The 17,046-nt window shown below is 45.6% G+C and overlaps 1 protein-coding gene across 1 annotated transcript; it reads left to right on the top strand.

Annotated features, from left to right (window-relative positions):
• Positions 1-6,904: 6,904 nt before the first annotated feature.
• Positions 6,905-13,617, top strand: MUL1 (mitochondrial E3 ubiquitin protein ligase 1). Its single transcript, XM_053576334.1, has 4 exons — positions 6,905-7,148; positions 10,459-10,546; positions 10,958-11,078; positions 11,693-13,617. The coding sequence occupies exons 1-4, from the start codon at positions 7,029-7,031 to the stop codon at positions 12,420-12,422; spliced, it is 1,059 nt and encodes a 352-aa protein (XP_053432309.1). The 5' UTR covers positions 6,905-7,028; the 3' UTR covers positions 12,423-13,617.
• The last annotated feature ends 3,429 nt before the right edge of the window (positions 13,618-17,046 follow it).

The following is a 17,046-nucleotide window of genomic DNA, read 5'->3' as shown; positions in this document are numbered from 1 at the left end:
TGGGGCCCCAGACTGAGCCACTGAGCTGGGCGCAGGAAGCCATTGTGAAAGAACTGCCCCGGCAAGCTCCGCCCTCAGGGTCTCAGAGCAAGGATTGGGCGGGTCAAAGTAACCTACTGACAGAGCAGCCTAAAGGTGGGGACTGAGCTGCCTTATAGCCTTAATCCTTAGGGGCAGAGTGAGATGGCACACTGGAGCCTTGGGCTGTTGCCCTGGGTGGAGTGCCGTGACGTCACAGCTCATAGCAACCTCAAACTCCTGGGCTTGGCACCGCCCAGACCTCCATAAGAGCTGTGCAGCGACCCCCGACCCGTGACCCACACCCATCGGGCCTCCACATTCCCTGACCAGGAACTGCAGGAGCCACGCAACCCTGTGTCCTCCCTCCTGTGTCCTCCCAGCTTCCACACTAGCCCGTTCATCTAGACAGGGACTCTGGTAGCTGCATGCCCTTCAGAGCCCTCCCTGCCTCTGCGCAGAGCTCTTCTCCTGGCCAGAGACTGCTAGAGCCTTGGGCTGTCTGTGCCAAAGTCACTGGGTGCCTGGCGCTCCCAGAACTGTGCGCACCACCCCCAGCCCTGTTGCTGGATCCGGGTGTGTCACAAACCGGAGCTGCTTCCACAACCAGAACTCCCTAGCTAGAGCAGCCCCAGAGGAACTACACAGGGTCACTCCCTACAAAGATCCAGCAACAATAGAGTGATCCCGCTGTGGTCTAATCTTGGAGAGACACCTCCCCAACTCTGAGGACAGCCAGAGGCACGGTGAAAAAAAATCATGAGGCGAAATCAACAGAAAAACTCTGGCAATATGAATAATCAGAGTAGATCAACTCCCCCAAGGATCAATGGGGCAGAAACAGCACAAGACCCCATGCACGAACAAATAGCTGAGATGTCAGAAATTGAATTCAGGATCTGGATAGCAAATAAGATCAAATTAGAATTCCAAAAGTTATCTCAAGAATTCAACGGATTCAAAGACCAAATGACCAAAGATTTCGACACATTGAGACAAGAAGTTGCATCCCTCAAAGATCTGAGAAACACAGTAGAATCCCTCAGTAACAGAATGGAGCAAGCAGAAGAAAGGATTTCTGACATTGAAGACAAAGCTTTCGAACACTCCCAAACCCTCAAAGAAGAAGAGAAATGGAGAGCAAAAACAGACCACTCTCTCAGAGAGCTCTCGGATAATTTGAAGAAAACCAATATTCATCTTATAGGGATCCCTGAAAGTGACGAAGTGGCTTCACAAGGCACAGAGTCTCTTCTCCATGAGATTATGAAGGAGAACTTTCCAGACATGCCAAGAGATTCCGAAATTCAGATAGCAGTTTCAGAACTCCAGCACGACTCAACCCAAATAAGACACATCATAATCAATTTCACTAAAGTTAATATGAAGGAGAAAATTCTGAAAGCTGCCAGACGAAAGAAAACCATTACCTACAAGGGGAAGAATATCAGAATAACTGCAGATCTCTCTGCTGAAACCTTTCAAGCTAGAAGAGGATGGTCATTGACTTTTAATCTCCTAAAACAAAAAAACTTTCAACCCAGGATCCTGTACCCAGCTAAACTGAGCTTCATTTATGACGGAGAAATTAATACTTCAATGACATTCACATGTTGAAGAAATTTGCCACAACTAAACCAGCTATCCAGCATATTCTTAGACCTATCCTCCATAAAGACCAGCGTAATTCTCCACCACAAAAGTAAACCCACCCAAAAAATTTTTGATCAAATTCCAAGTTCCACAATTGCAAAAGGATTAAAAATGTCCACTGGTCTCTCAAAAGGCTTATCAATACTCTCAATTAATGTGAATGGTTTAAATTGTCCTCTAAAGAGGCATAGATTAGTGGACTGGATACAAAAACTCAAGCCAGATATCTGCTGCATCCAAGAATCGCATCTTACATTAAAAGACAGATATAGACTCAAGGTGAATAGATTGTCATCTATATTCCAGGCAAATGGAAAGCAAAAAAAGCAGGCATTGCAATCCTGTTCACAGACGCAATAGGCTTTAAACCAACCAAAATAATTAAGGATAAGGATGGACACTTCATATTTGTTAAAGGTAATACTCAATATGATGAGATCTCAATTATTAATATTTATGCACCCAATCACAACGCACCTCAATTTATAAGAGAAACTCTAACAGACATGAGCAACTTGATGTCCTCCACTTCCATAGTAGTTGGAGATTTTAACACCCCTTTAGCAGTCCTGGATAGATCCTCCAAAAAGAAGCTAAGCAAAGAAATTTTAGATTTAAACTCAACCATTCAACATCTGGACTTAACAGACATCTACAGAACATTTCATCCCCCAAAAACTGAATACACATTCTTCTCATCAGCCCACGGAACATACTCCAAAATCGACCACATCCTAGGCCACAAATCTAACCTCAGCAAATTTAAAAAAATAGAAATTATTCCTTGCATCTTCTCAGACCATCATGGAATAAAAGTTGAACTAAATAACAACAGGAACCTGCATACCCATACAAAAGCATGGAAGCTAAACAACCTTATGCTGAAGGATACATGGGTTATAGACGAGTTTAAGAAGGAAATCACCATATTTTTGGAACAAAACAACAAGCAAAGGCAGTCCTAAGAGGGAAATTTATAGCACTGCAAGCCTTCCTCAAGAAAACGGAAAGAGAGGAAGTCAATAACTTAATGGAACATCTCAAGCAACTGGAGAAAGAAGATCACTTCAACCCCAAACGCAGCAGAAGAAAAGAAATAACCAAAATCAGAGCAGAATTAAATGAAATTGAAAACAAAAGAATTATACAACAGATCAATAAATCCAAAAGCTGATTTTTTGAAAAGATCAATAAAATAGATAAACCTTTGGCCAACCTAACCAGGAAAAAAAGAGTAAAATCTCTAATTTCATCAATCAGAAATGGTAATGATGAAATAACAACAGATGCTCAGAAATTCAAAAAATCCTTAATGAATACTATAAGAAACTCTACTCTCACAAGTATGAAAATCTGAAAGAAATTGACAAATACCTGGAAGCACGCCACCTACCAACACTTAGCCAGAACGAAGTGGAAATGTTGAACAGGCCTATATCAATTTCTGAAATAGCATCAACTATACAAAATCTCCCTAAAAAGAAAAGCCCAGGACCAGATGGCTTTATGTCAGAATTCTACCAAACATTTAAAGAAGAACTAGTACCTATACTACTAAACCTCTTCCAAAATATAGAAAAAGAAGGAATATTACCCAACACATTCTACGAAACAAACATCACCTTGATCCCCAAACCAGAGAAAGACCCAACAAGAAAAGAAAATTATAGACCAATATCACTAATGAATATTGATGCTAAAATACTCAATAAGATCCTAACAAACAGAATCCAACAACACATCAAAAAAATTATACACCATGACCAAGTTGGATTTATCCCAGGGTCTCAAGGCTGGTTCAATATACGCAAATCTATAAATGTAATTCAGCACATAAACAAACTTAAAAATAAAGACCATATGATTCTTTCAATTGATGCAGAAAAAGCTTTTGATAATATCCAGCATCCCTTCATGATCAGAGCACTTAAGAAAATTGGTATAGAAGGGACATTTCTTAAACTAGTAGAGGCCATCTACAGCAAACCCACAGCCAATATCATATTGAATGGAGTTAAATTGAAATCATTTCCACTTAAATCAGGAACCAGGCAAGGTTGCCCATTGTCTCCATTGCTCTTTAACATTGTAATGGCAGTTTTAGCCATTGCAATTAGGGAAGAAAAGGCGATCAAGGGTATCCACATAGGGTCAGAAGAGATCAAACTTTCACTCTTCGCAGATGATATGATCGTATATCTGGAAAACACTAGGGATTCTACTACAAAACTTTTAGAAGTGATCAAGGAATATAGCAATGTCTCAGGCTACAAAATCAACACCCATAAATCTGTAGCCTTTATATATACCAACAATAACCAAGCCGAACAAACAGTCAAGGACTCTATTTCTTTCACAGTAGTGCCAAAGAAGATGAAATATTTGGGAGTACACCTAACAAAGGACGTGAAAGATCTCTACAAAGAGAACTATGAAACTCTAAGAAAAGAAATAGCCGAAGATGTTAACAGATGGAAAAACATACCATGCTCATGGCTGGGAAGAATCAACATTGTTAAAATGTCCATACTGCCCAAAGCAATATATAATTTTAATGCAATTCCTATTAAAGCTCCATTGTCATACTTTAAAGATCTTGAAAAAATAATACTTCGTTTTATATGGAATCAGAAAAAACATTGAATAGCCAAAACATTACTGAGCAATAAAAACAAAGCAGGAGGAATCACGCTACCAGACCTGAGACTGTACTATAAATCCATAGTGATCAAAACAGCATGGTACTGGCACAAAAGCAGAGAAGTAGATGTCTGGAACAGAACAGAGAACCAAGAAATGGATCCAGCTACTTACCGTTATTTGATCTTTGACAAACCAATTAAAAACATTCAGTGGGGAAAAGATTCCCTATATTTAACAAATGGTGCTGGGTAAACTGGCTGGCAACCTGTAGAAGATTGAAACTGGACCCACACCTTTCACCATTAACTAAGATAGACTCTCACTGGATAAAAGATTTAACCTTAAGACATGAAACTATAAAAATACTTGAAGAAAGTGCAAGGAAAACTCTTGAAGGAATCGGCCTGGGTGAATATTTTATGAGGACTCCCCAGGCAATTGAAGCAGTATCAAAAATACACTACTGGGACCTGATCAAACTAAAAAGCTTCTGCACAGCCAAGAACATAGTGAGTAAAGCAAGCAGACAGCCCTCAGAATGGGAGAAAATATTTGCAGGTTATACCTCCAATAAAGTTCTAATAACCAGAATCCACAGAGAACTCAAACGTATTAACAAGAAAAGAACAGGTGACCCCATCTCAGGGTGGGCAAAGGACTTGAAGAGAAACTTCTCTAAAGAAGACCGACGCAAGATCTACAAACACATGAAAAAAAGCTCATCATCCTTAATCATCAGAGAAATGCAAATCAAAACTACTCTGAGATATCACCTAACCCCAGTAAGAGTAGCCCACATAACAAAATCCCAAAACCAGAGATGTTGGCGTGGATGTGGAGGAAAGGGCACACTTCTACACTGCTGGTGGGAATGCCCACTAATACGTTCCTTCTGGAAGGATGTTTGGAGAACACTTAGAGACCTAAAAATAGACCTGCCATTCGATCCTATAATTCCTTTACTAGGTTTATACCCAGAAGACCAAAAATCACAATATAACAAAGACATCTGTACCAGAATGTTTATTGCAGCCCAATTCATAATTGCTAAGTCATGGAAGAAGCCCAAGTGCCCATCAACCCATGAATGGACTAGCAAATTGTGGTACATGTATACCATGGAATACTATGCAGCCTTAAAGAAAGATGGATACTTTACCTCTTTCGTGTTTACAGGGATGGAGCTGGAACATATTCTTCTTAGCAAAGTATCTCAGGAATGGAAGAAAAAGTATCCAATGTACTCAGCCCTACTATGAAGCTAAATTATAGCTTTCACATGAAGACTATAACCCAACCATAGCACAAGACTATGGGGAAAGGGCCAAAGAAGGGGAAGGGAGGGGGGAGGTTTTGGTGCAGGGAGGGTAATGGGTGGGGCCACATCTATGGTGCATCTTAGAATGGGTACAGGCGATTGCACTAATGTACACAGCTATGATTTAACAATAAAAAAAAAGAATTTAAAGCATAACCAGGAGGAGATAAGTTATTGGACACATCCTGTGCAGGCTGATGATTAGGATAAGGATGTGAATTATCTCTGATTATTTTAGTAAGAAGCACTACAGAGATCAGAAACAGTGTCTGACACTGACATTTTTAGCTACATAACCCCAAGCAAGTTACTTACTTCAGCCTTAATTTCCTGTAATATGCTGTACAGCAGTGTTGTGAGGATAAAATGAGATGCCTGAAAATTCTGTCCTAGAATCCAGCACACAGTAGGCAGCCACTCAATAAATGCAGCTGTTAACGATTACTTTATAAACAGTATGTTGTTTTCTGCGGCAACGGTAGGTTAAGGGGCTACTTTGATGATATTAATATAATCTGGCCTCTTGGAGTACAGGTAAGGGCTCTGGAGTCGGGCAAAGTCCTCTCCAGCACTATTAGTACCAAGCACATCATGCTCTAACCTCTCTAGCTTGTTTTCTCAAATGTAAAGTGGTGAAAGCCAACTCTCAAGGTTTACTGAAGCTTAAATGTGTAATACTCCTAAGTGGTGTTTTTTGTTTGTTTGTTTTTAGACAGAGTCTCACTCTGTCGTCCTGGGTAAAGTGCCAAAGAACCATAGCTCACAGCAACTCAAACTCTCTGGCTCAAGAGACCCCCTTGCCTCAGCCTCCCAAGCAGGCTGGGACTATAGGCTCCCCCGACAACGCCGGGCCAGTTTTTCCATTTTTAGTGGAGACGGGGGTCGCGCTCTTGCTCAGGCTAGTCTCAAACTCCTTAGCTCAAGCAGTCCTCCCGGAGTGCAGGGATTACAGGTGTGAGCCACCGCGCCCGGCCACTTTCAATACTTTTCTTTCTTCCCAGTATAAAGCCGAGGACTTCCACGCATCAAACAACCCAGTTACCCCAAGAAACCAGAGGGACCGAGACTAGGGCGACGCGTATTGAAACTGGAAACAAATAGTCACGGAGTGGCAGGAAACCGCTGAGCTGCCCCTAACCGCTACCGGATACTCAGCTCCGGAGATGAGTCCGGGAAAGGCCTAAACTGCTTAGGGGAGCCCGGGCAATCCCGCCTTCCGGTTAGTCCCCCATCTCCACTTCCGGTCGTGGAGTTGCGCGTCATCGCCCGGCGACCGGGTGGGCGTTTCCGGGCAAGGCCGTTCCGGGCGGAGGGAGGCGGGGGTCACGGATCCTGGCCTGGGCGTCCCCTATCCTGGCCTGGGCGTCCCCATCCGCACCCGGGGCTCGACGCCGCCATGGAGAGCGGAGGGCGGCCATCTCTGGGCCAGTTCATCCTCCTGGGCACCAGCTCTGTCGTCACCGCCGTCCTGTACTCCGTGTACCGGCAGAAGGCCCAGGTTGCCCAAGAGCTCAAGGTCAGTGTTGGAACGGTCCTGGCCTTAACCAGGTCGTGTCTGCCCGGGTCGGGGGAACCCACCATTTACCTTGGCTACCCGTCTGTCTAAAACTATCGAGGAAACAATCTCTGAGACGTTGTCACCTAGCCAGTAAACAAATGGAGGAGCCAGGATCAGAATTTTGGTGTCCTGACCTGATAACGGCTGGGCTGCTCTGTTCCCTTTCCCCAAGATCCTGGCATTACTCGTGATGAATCATAACTTAATTACTTTGTTCGAAGAACATTTATTGATCACTTGTGCAGGTAGTGAGTGGAACAGATAAAAGTCCCTACTCTTTTGGAGAATCCACTCTGCCCAAAATTTCACAACACAACAGCTAAGGGCCTACTTTTACATTTATAGGAAAGACGGATCTCTAAACCTGACTAACTTCTTTATCACGTTGTTTGTAGTAAGGGTTTAGAAGCCATGTGTGAAATCTCTGCTGGGAAGGAAGTTTTGCAATCTGGAAAGAACCAGGCTATGAGGCGATTGGTTTTGCTGTGTGGTGACATTCTGGTGAGATTCCAGCTGCACTGTACCTAATTATATAATTTAGTTACTCCTGAAGTGTTTGGCTCTAAGTGTAACTGATACTGTCTACTTTCTGACCACAAAATCAGTTTGGGTTCAAGTTGGCTGCATGTGGTATTTTTTAAGCAGTGAATTCTTGAAGTCTCATCTTTGGGTGACTTTAAATTTTAAATCTTTTAAAGTTGGAAAGCTTTGCCCATTAGTTCCTAAAAATGAGGATGAAGTAGCTCTTTCCTGGAAAAGGAGTTGGAATTCCTGATATTTTAGATTCTATTTTCTTGATCAGATGGCAAAACTTCCAGAGTAGTGATGGGATTTATTGAATGCCTCTTGTGTGCCAACCCTGCACTAGATTCTTTTCACACCTTAAAGTTCTTTTGATCCAGGTAAAAATCCTGTTAGACTGTATTTTCCCCATCCTTTAGAGTTTTGAAAACTGAGACTCAGATCTAAGTTGGTCAAAGTCACAATGCGTGCATTGAAGTTTGGTTCAACTCCAGGTATTTCTGATCACATTCTCTTTCCTCCCCTTTAAAAAAAATTCAAATTGGCCATCCTGTGGTCTCCTGTGTAACTTTATTAGCTGTGCGACTTTGGGCCAATCACTTCACTTCTCTGAGCCTCAGACTCCTTATCTGTAATTGGTGATAATACTGTCTAGGGATGTTATGAGTGAGCATTAAATGGGCTTAGCCTGCTCCGTGGTATCTAAGGGCTTATTTACTGGCCAGGCGTGGTGGCTCACGCCTGTAATCCTGGCACTCTGGGAGGCGAATGCGAGAGGATCCCTTGAGCTTAGGCATTCAAGACCAGTCTGAGCAAAACAAGACCCCATCTCTACTAAAAATAGAAAAACCAGCTGGTGTTGTGGCACATGCCCATAGTCTCAACTACTCGGGAGGCTGAGGCAGAAGGATCACTTGAACCCAGGAGTTTGAGGGTGCTGTGAACTAGGCTGACACCTTGGCACTCTAGCCTGGGCAACAGAGTGAGACTGTGTCTCAAAAAAAAAAAAAAATTTTTTTTTATTCACTAATTTATTTGTCAGATATGTATTGAATACTTGCTGTGGGTCAGGCATTGTTCTTAGCACTAGAGGGACAGCAGTCAACAAGACAGACAAAGCCAAAGCTCTCCAGAGTATAATAGTTTGGTGGAAGGAGACAGATAAATGAATAAATTGTGTTAGTTGTTATTGCTGTTTTGTCTTTGCATTGTAAGTGGTTAAGAAGTTTTGATCGGGGGTGGCGCCTGTGGCTCACAAGGGTAGGGTGCTGGCCCCATATGCCAGAGGTGGCGGGTTCAAACCCAGCCCCGGCCAAAAAAAAAAAAAAAGTTTTGATCGGGCTTGGTGCCTGTAGCTCAGCGGCCAGGGTGCCAGCCACATACACCAGGGCTGGTGGCTTTGAACCAGGCCTGGGCCAGCCTTCCAGACAACAACAACAACAACAACAAAAAATAGCTGGGTGTTGGTGGCGGGTGCCTGTAGTCCCAACTACTTGGGAAGCTGAGGCAAGAGAATTGCTTAAGCCCAAGAGTTTGAGGTTGCTGTGAGCTGTGATGCCATGGCACCGAGGGTGACATAGGGAGACTCTGTCTCAAAAAAAAAAAAAGAAAGTTTTGATTGATTTTGCTCCTGTCATTTACTTTGTAGCAGCAGCTTAAACTCAGAGTGACCTTAATACGTGTCCAACTCTTTAGAGATTACTGAATCCTTAAGGTTTGTTGATGGGAATACCCTGAAAGCAGAGATGGTCCTTTGCACAGTGCCTGGCACAAGGATGCTTAGGAAATGATTGCTGGTTTTATTAATTTCCTCTTATTTTTGACACAGCAGTAACAAGACTTGGTTTCCCAAGTGTAGCAGTTTGGAAACTGAGTTGGAAGGGGTAAGAGAACTAGAGATTGTTGGGAGATAGCAGGAGATGTAACCATGCTCACTTGAATATGAAAGGGAAGAAAGACAAGTTTCAAAGGAGAATAGTGTTTGGCACCAGTGAACAGAGACTTGCCCTATTAAAGCAGTCACTTCTTTATTATAACATACAATGCAGAGCACTGATCCGCAGAGGCATGGTCATGGTAAAACCTACCATTTCTTTTTTTTTTTTTTTTTTTTTTGAGACAGAGTCTCACTTTGTCGCCCTCAGTAAAGTGCTGTGGCGTCACAGCTCACAGCAACCTCTAACTCTTGGGCTTAAGCGATTCTCTTGCCTCAGCCTCCTAAGTAGCTGGGACTACAGGTGCCTGCCAGAACGCCCAGCTATTTTTTTTGTTGCAATCGTCTTTGTTGTTTAGCTGGCCCCGGCCAGGTTCTAACCAGCCAGCTTGGGTGTATGTGGCCGGCGCCCTACCCACTGAGCTACAGGCACCGCCAACACCTACCATTTCTGTCTCTCAAAATAAATAAATAATGATGTTCAGTCTACAGTATGCAAATTGACTATTACCTTTTAAATTTCATTAAAAGTACTAACAGTAAAAGAAAAATAGATTCTGGTTAATTGGAAAAAGAATGTATGTAGCAACTCCATTCTTTAGTTACTTTAGAAGAGGGCAGAGTCAGTGCTCCGCACCTGTTCATGTGTTAGCTCTTCTGGGACACAGCCTTGAAATCGGATTCTCTGCAGTCTCCTTCCTGCCCAGTTTCCTTATGCTCTCAGCATGAAAAAAGGAGAGTCTTTCTCTGGCCTTAAGTTTGATTGAGCATGTTTGTATTTAATGGACAATATGACATGTTTATTGCATTTAGGGAGCTAAAAAAATCCACTTGGGTGAAGATTTAAAGAGCATTCTTTCAGAAGCTCCTGGAAAATGTGTGCCTTATGCTGTTATCGAAGGTATGTTTGTTTATTTGTTAATGGAAAACAACTGTCTTTCTCAAAAGATTGATAAAGATCATCTTGGCTGACATTAAGTGCCTTTTGTGGCATTGGGGCCATGGTTCAAGACATAACTTTGGGGTCAGAAAAACCTTATTGATCTTGGGGAAGATTACCAAATTTCAGAAACGCTGTCGCCTCATTTCTAAAATAATACCTACCTTATGGGGTAGTTAATAAGACAACCTGTTAATAAGGATATGAGCCATGTAAAGTGCCTCACAGAGTGCTCCTCAATGCAGCCTGTCATCATTTTGGGAAAATAAAAGTCATCATTTAGATTAATGAACATAACTCAAAAATGCACTTTAAATTACCACAAAGGAGAAGATGGAAACATTCTTCATTTTTTAACTTATGTCCATGTAGGAGCTGTGCGATCTGTTAAGGAAACACTTAACAGCCAATTTGTGGAAAACTGCAAGGGGGTAATACAGCGGCTGACGCTTCAGGAGCACAAGATGGTGTGGAACCGGACAACCCACCTTTGGTACGTGTCCTCTCTCCACTGGCCAAGACCCTTGCAGAGATCCGTTCCCAGGCTAGGGTCCTGGATGCTGCTGCCATCTTCTCCTGAGACAGGTTGTCTCTCACTGCTGTAATATTCTTGTGTGTGGTCTGTGGCCCTCCTACATCAGAATTTCCTAGGCATCTCTTTGAAGTGCAGATTTCTGGGCTTCCTCCAGACCTATAAAACCAGAATTTCCAGGACAGGGGGCTTGGAATCTGTCGATTGTTACATATACTGAAGTTTCAGAACCACTGATTATGGATTAATGATTTCAGTATTTGTTAAAATAATTTTGTGCCGTTACATGGAGTATCATTTTTCCAGTGGGTTTGTTTTACATGTTTTGCAGTGGGAGAGGGAAATAAATGGTGTAGCCAGTCTATGATGGTATTTAGTGCTCACCGATATTGCCTGAGGACCTAAAAAATTGAGCCTCCTCATTATGAGGCACTTGAGGATAGTGGTTTCTGCTGCCTTCTCCAGTTCCTTCAGAGCTTACCCTGTCCTCTAGGCATTTAGGTGATGTCCATCCCTGCTTGGGTGTTTGATGTTTGCCAGCATTTGTTTTATTTTCAGTTGGCTTATTCTTTTAGGAATGATTGTTCAAAGATCATTCACCAGCGAACCAACACGGTGCCCTTTGATCTGGTGCCCCATGAGGATGGCATGGCCGTGGCCGTGCGAGTGCTGAAGCCCCTGGACTCAGTGGATCTGGGCCTGGAGACTGTGTATGAGAAGTTCCACCCCTCCATCCAGTCCTTCACCGATGTCATTGGCCACTACATCAGCGGTGAGCGGCCCAAAGGCATCCAGGAGACCGAGGAGATGCTGAAGGTTGGGGCCACCCTCACAGGGGTCGGAGAGCTGGTCCTGGACAACAACTCTGTCCGCCTGCAGCCGCCCAAGCAAGGCATGCAGTACTACCTGAGCAGCCAGGACTTCGACAGCCTGCTGCAGAGGCAGGAGGCGAGTGTCAGGCTCTGGAAGGTCCTGGCACTGGTTTTTGGCTTTACTGCCTGTGCTACCCTCTTCTTCATTCTCCGGAAGCAGTATCTGCAGCGGCAGGAGCGACTGCGCCTCAAGCAGATGCAGGAGGAGTTCCTCGAGCACGAGGCCCAGCTGCTGAGACAAGCCAAGCCTGAGGACAGGGAGAGTCTGAAGAGTGCCTGTGTCGTGTGTCTGAGCAGCTTCAAGTCCTGTGTCTTTCTGGAGTGTGGCCATGTCTGCTCTTGCAGCGAGTGCTACCAGGCCTTGCCAGAGCCCAAGAGGTGCCCCATCTGCAGGCAGGCCATCACCCGGGTGATTCCCCTGTACAATAGCTAATGGGTTCAAGGTACGCACTTGGACATGGAAGCAACCTCCGCCCTTTTGGGGGATCTTTCTCTCGAGGCCTTTGCAAGAGCAATGCTGGGGTTAGCTGTTACCTCCAGGGAAGACTGAGCTGTGGAGAGGGAGGAAGTGATTTAGGCCCACAGATCCTCCAGTAGGATGTGGCTTTTCCAACTGAGAGGGGACCTCGTCCACGCAGAGCATGAGAACCAAAGCCTAGCCTGGGAGGGTGCCATGCCATGAAGACTATTCCCAGGGGTCAGATGAGTGCGTGTATGGCTGAAAGCCTCATCACTTAAGCACCAAAGCCAGTGGTCATCAGCTCTTGTTCCTGTGTTTTCTGGTCCTTTCTGGTGAAGTGTTGATTGCTGTGGACTTGGAGGGGAGGAAAAGCTGGGCCCTGAGCACCCTGGACGCCTCCCAGAGCTGCCTCTGCAGGGACTCTGCCTCAGCGCTTCTTCCTTTTGCTCGCAGTCTGGGAAAAGGTCTTTCTTTAAAATTGTCAGACTGGATGGGTCACTTGTGTCCCTTTTCCCTCACCCACTTGCCTTCCATATGTGTGCACGTGTGTGTAGACAACAGAAGAACGTGAAATCAGCAAATCTGCCTCTTTCCAAATGAATGGGACGCTAGGCGGCAAAACGAAGGGAGGTCACCTGAGAGGCAGTTGGCCAGTAAGCCTTTCTAGGTACTGATTTGGAAGTCTTGCAACTTGGGAGGTCCAGTGGTGGCTCTGGTTTTCCCTGAGCGGGGATAAGCTGCCCAGCCCTCATCACCCAGAGGAAGCAGTGTGGACACTGCTCTCCTAGGCTCCTGGCTCCACAGCTTCCTCATAAGGCTTTTACCAAGGAAAAGTAGCTAGTACTCTGAGCACCCGGCCTTTCAGGGCTCCTCGCCTGCCCTGACCCATGGCAGTGTCATTGTCCCACGGGTGTAACCCCTTGCCACTCCCTATGTTACCATTCTCCTCCCACCTGTCCCTAGTGAGCCTGTGAGTGCAGGGCAGGCAAGGGGCATCTTCCTCAGCTCCAAGTGGGTAGAAGTTACATATATAGCTTTTTTTCTGTTCTTGTCCCTGTCTTTGAATCTTCATCCCTGATCCTCCTTTGTGTGGAGGAGGAGGGGTGCTCTCAGGGGCTTGACGCCAGTACTATGCAGTGTCCAGTGTGAACAGCACAAATTAAACACGTTGCAACCAAGTGTTAGCCTGTTGCTTTGATGTCAAGTTAAATGGCTAAGCCAGGGCTTCCCCAGAGTGGAACTGAATCTCGTCTCTGATGCAGTGACAACTGAGGACTTTGAGGCTTCTGTGTCCTCTTCCTTGGCTCTGGGTGGTTTGGGGTGTCCCTGGATGGCGTGGGCTTAGTGCTGCCAGGGCTGGGATGCTCGCCACCTGGGAGGAGTCTGGCAAGCCTAACAGGGGGATCAGGACAGCCAGGCTGTGGGTCACACCCAGCCTTGCCGAGGCAGCAGTCTTTGGAGAAGTCTTCCAGTACCAGCTTGGTGAGATTTCACCTGCTGGGACAATGGGGTAGGGGTGGGGCGTTAGGGAACAGCAAAGAGGAAACTAGAGTTAGTGAGTACTGCTGTGCGCCAGGTATTGTGCCTTCTCCTGTTTCAAACTTTAATGCAAAGTGACTCTGTCCTCACAAACCCCCTGCAGGCCGAGTCCCAGTGTCTTCCCTGTACAGGTGAGGGAGGAAGTCCTGGTTTCCTTCACTGGCTGGGGCACAAGGTAGTGTTGCATCCAGCTTTAAACCCCACACTGTTTTTAAAGCTCCTAATCTTGCTCACTGTGGTGGGGCTGACCACTTCCCTGAGTGCTGGCAGGAGCACCCCACAGGCATGTGCTCCCCACGCTGGAAGAGGAGGACCAGTGGCCACACTGGAGGAAGAGGCGGGAGTTGTGGTAAGAGTCTTCTGGCCAGTGGGCAGGGAGGGCCCTGGTTCTAGACGAGGTGCCTGGGTGGGTAGGCTGAAGCCCTGATGGGAATGGCCCCTCTGAGTGCCTGGACAGTGGCTGCTGCCTTTCTCTTGTCTTTCCCAAAGATGGTTTGTAAGGGTCCAGCTTTTTTTTTTTTTTTGAGACAGCGCCTCAAGCTGTTTCCCTGGATAGAGTGCAGTGGCATCATAACTCACAGCAACCTCTTAACTCTTAGGCTCAAGTGATTCTCCTGCCTCCACCTCCCAAGTAGCTGGGACTACAGACGTCCACCACAATGCCTGGCTATTTTTTGTTGCAGCCATCAGTTTGGCGGGCCCGGGCTGGATTCGAACCCGCCAGCTCAGGTGTATGTGGCTGGCGCCTTAGCCATTTCAGCCACAGGCGCCGAGCCAAGGGTCCAGCTTTTAATGAAGGATGGTTGAACTGCCCACGGGGCATTTGTGTGGTGATCTAACCAAGTTCAGCCCTGCACAGGTTTCATGAGTACATCTATCAGAGATTAAAAAGAAGGGCAGGCCACTGGCTTTGCCCAGCACAACTTAGCTCTTGGGCAGACTCAAATTCTCGCATTTTCTGTGTTCCTCTGAACTGAGGTCAGTTCCCTGCTATGGGAGACTCAGGTGGCATGCAGTCCCTGCCTCTGGAGGCTGGCATGTTCCCAGATTCTGGGTTCATGGTCCCCACTCTGTCCTAGCCTGCGGGGACTGAGACTATCTTATGTTCTGCTTGGCCATCCCCTGTGGCAGTTCCCACCTTCTATTTTAGGAGCCTCAGATCTCCAGGAGGGTGAATGGGACCAAGATGGGCAGGTGGGACCTAGGCTGGCATTGTGGTGGAGGGGGCTGAGAGGGAGAAGAGGAAGGAGGAAGTTAGATCCGAGCCAGCCATGTTGATTGTTGCGAATTATGAGTCTTCCCTAAGTCAACCCTATGTTCAGGCACTTTAATCCCAGGCAGACAGTGTTAGGCAGGAACCATCTTGAGTAAGTGCTAGTGTTTTGAATGTCCATGCCAGGCGCTTCGTGTACATTAATGGTACACTGTGGGTATTGTTAATCCCCTTCAGTAAATGACAGCAGAGAGGCTTGGGGTTACACTGTGCCTGTGATGCACATTGTCACTAGCCAGGCAATGTTAGGCTCTTCACAGATGTTGTTTCTAATACTTAGAGCAAACCAGCAAGGGAGGCCGTATTACTCTTTTACAAGTGTTACTAGTTCAGGGTCTAACTGGAAAGCCCGAAACCTTTGCTTTGATCACATTAAGCCTGGGACACTAAATAGAAAACTTGGCCATGAGATAACTGAGTATTATCATAAACACATTTTACAACCTAAGTAGCACCTCCAGAAGCACAATCGCTCCCCCAGCTGGTCCTAGTGGGCTGGAAGGCAGTCTTCCGAATCCTAATTCATCCAGAATTCTAATGGAAAATTTAAAAAGTAACAATTGGGGTGGTGCCTGTGCTTCAAAGGAGTAGGGCGCCGGCCCCATATACTGGAGGTGGTGGGTTCAAACCCAGCCCTGGCCAAAAACTGCAAAAAAAAATAAAAAAAAGGTAACAATCCACGGGGAAAATTAAAAAGCAGACAATCACAACATGACCAACTAGGCCGCTCTCTGATGCCCTTTGCAACCTTGATCCTTGGGCCATAAAAGCTCTGGTTGGGCCATGGATTTGATGCTGTTGGTCTTACATGGCCTCTGGAATGTTCTAAGGAAGAGCCTGTCCAGTTTAGTATTGCAGGTGGGTATTTATTCACCTAATAGACATTTCCTGAATGTGTGTTTTGTGCCTGGAAATACAACATGTAAGACACAGTCCCTGCCCTCAAAGGGCTCACAGTTGTATTTCACTGTATCCTAGTTGTTTGAAGGAGTAATCCCCATTTGACAGGTGTGGCAGCTCAGTTCTTGGGAATATGGTTCACAGAATGCTGTAGTTGAAATGGGCCTTTGTGACTGGCCTGGTTAGAGCATGTTCTCCAACCAGTAGAAACAAACCAATCAAGGACAGGGAAAACATACCCCACTAAGTCTAGAATTGTCTATTTAACCCTCCAACCAGCCAAGTCCATCTCCAGTCTTGCCACCTGTGGAATCAGGTCCCGGCTCTTCATCCTTGATCCATCCCCTAGCCACCTCCCCATACTTGTTACCCCGTGACTTCAGTGGCATTGAGTTTCCTGAAATACGCCATGCTGTTTCCCGTGCTGGCTCATGTGGACTCCTGCCTCTGGAATTCTCTGGGTCCTTTCTTCACCTTGCTAATGTGTACTCACCCTTTAAAACTCAGCTTTAGCTGTGTCGTCCAGAAAATTTTTGCTGACCCTCCCCATCCAGCCTGGGTTAGGTGTCCCTCCTCTGAGATACCACAAACATTCTCATCCCTCTATTCCTGCCCTTAGCCACATTGTCCATATCTGCTGCACACTTTTTAGGAAATTTGGGTTGCTGATGCACTAAGAGCTCACTGTGTGAGGTTTGTGTTTGTGTTATGTTGCATTTTACTTGAGATAAAAGGAGACCAAGGCTCAGAAGAGTCGAGTGTCTTGCCCAAATACTCAAGAGGGATAGAATTGAAACCTAGGCAGCCTGACTTCACAGCCCAAGCTCTTGCCCACAAAACGTATGTGGAATGAATGAGTAAACTGGTGAATGAAATGGTAGCTGT

Source organism: Nycticebus coucang, chromosome 22, assembly GCF_027406575.1.
Source record: "Nycticebus coucang isolate mNycCou1 chromosome 22, mNycCou1.pri, whole genome shotgun sequence".
Lineage (NCBI taxonomy): Eukaryota > Metazoa > Chordata > Mammalia > Primates > Lorisidae > Nycticebus > Nycticebus coucang.
This window is presented reverse-complemented; position numbering and strand designations above follow the sequence as displayed.

Bases quoted from the DNA above. Each gene is read 5' to 3' on its own strand.
- MUL1 (XM_053576334.1), top strand. From the start codon at position 7,029: ATGGAGAGCGGAGGGCGGCCATCTCTGGGCCAGTTCATCCTCCTGGGC. The intron at 7,149-10,458 runs GTCAGTGTTGGA...TATTGCATTTAG, and splicing joins AGGTTGCCCAAGAGCTCAAG to GGAGCTAAAAAAATCCACTT. The intron at 11,079-11,692 runs GTACGTGTCCTC...TTATTCTTTTAG, and splicing joins AACCGGACAACCCACCTTTG to GAATGATTGTTCAAAGATCA.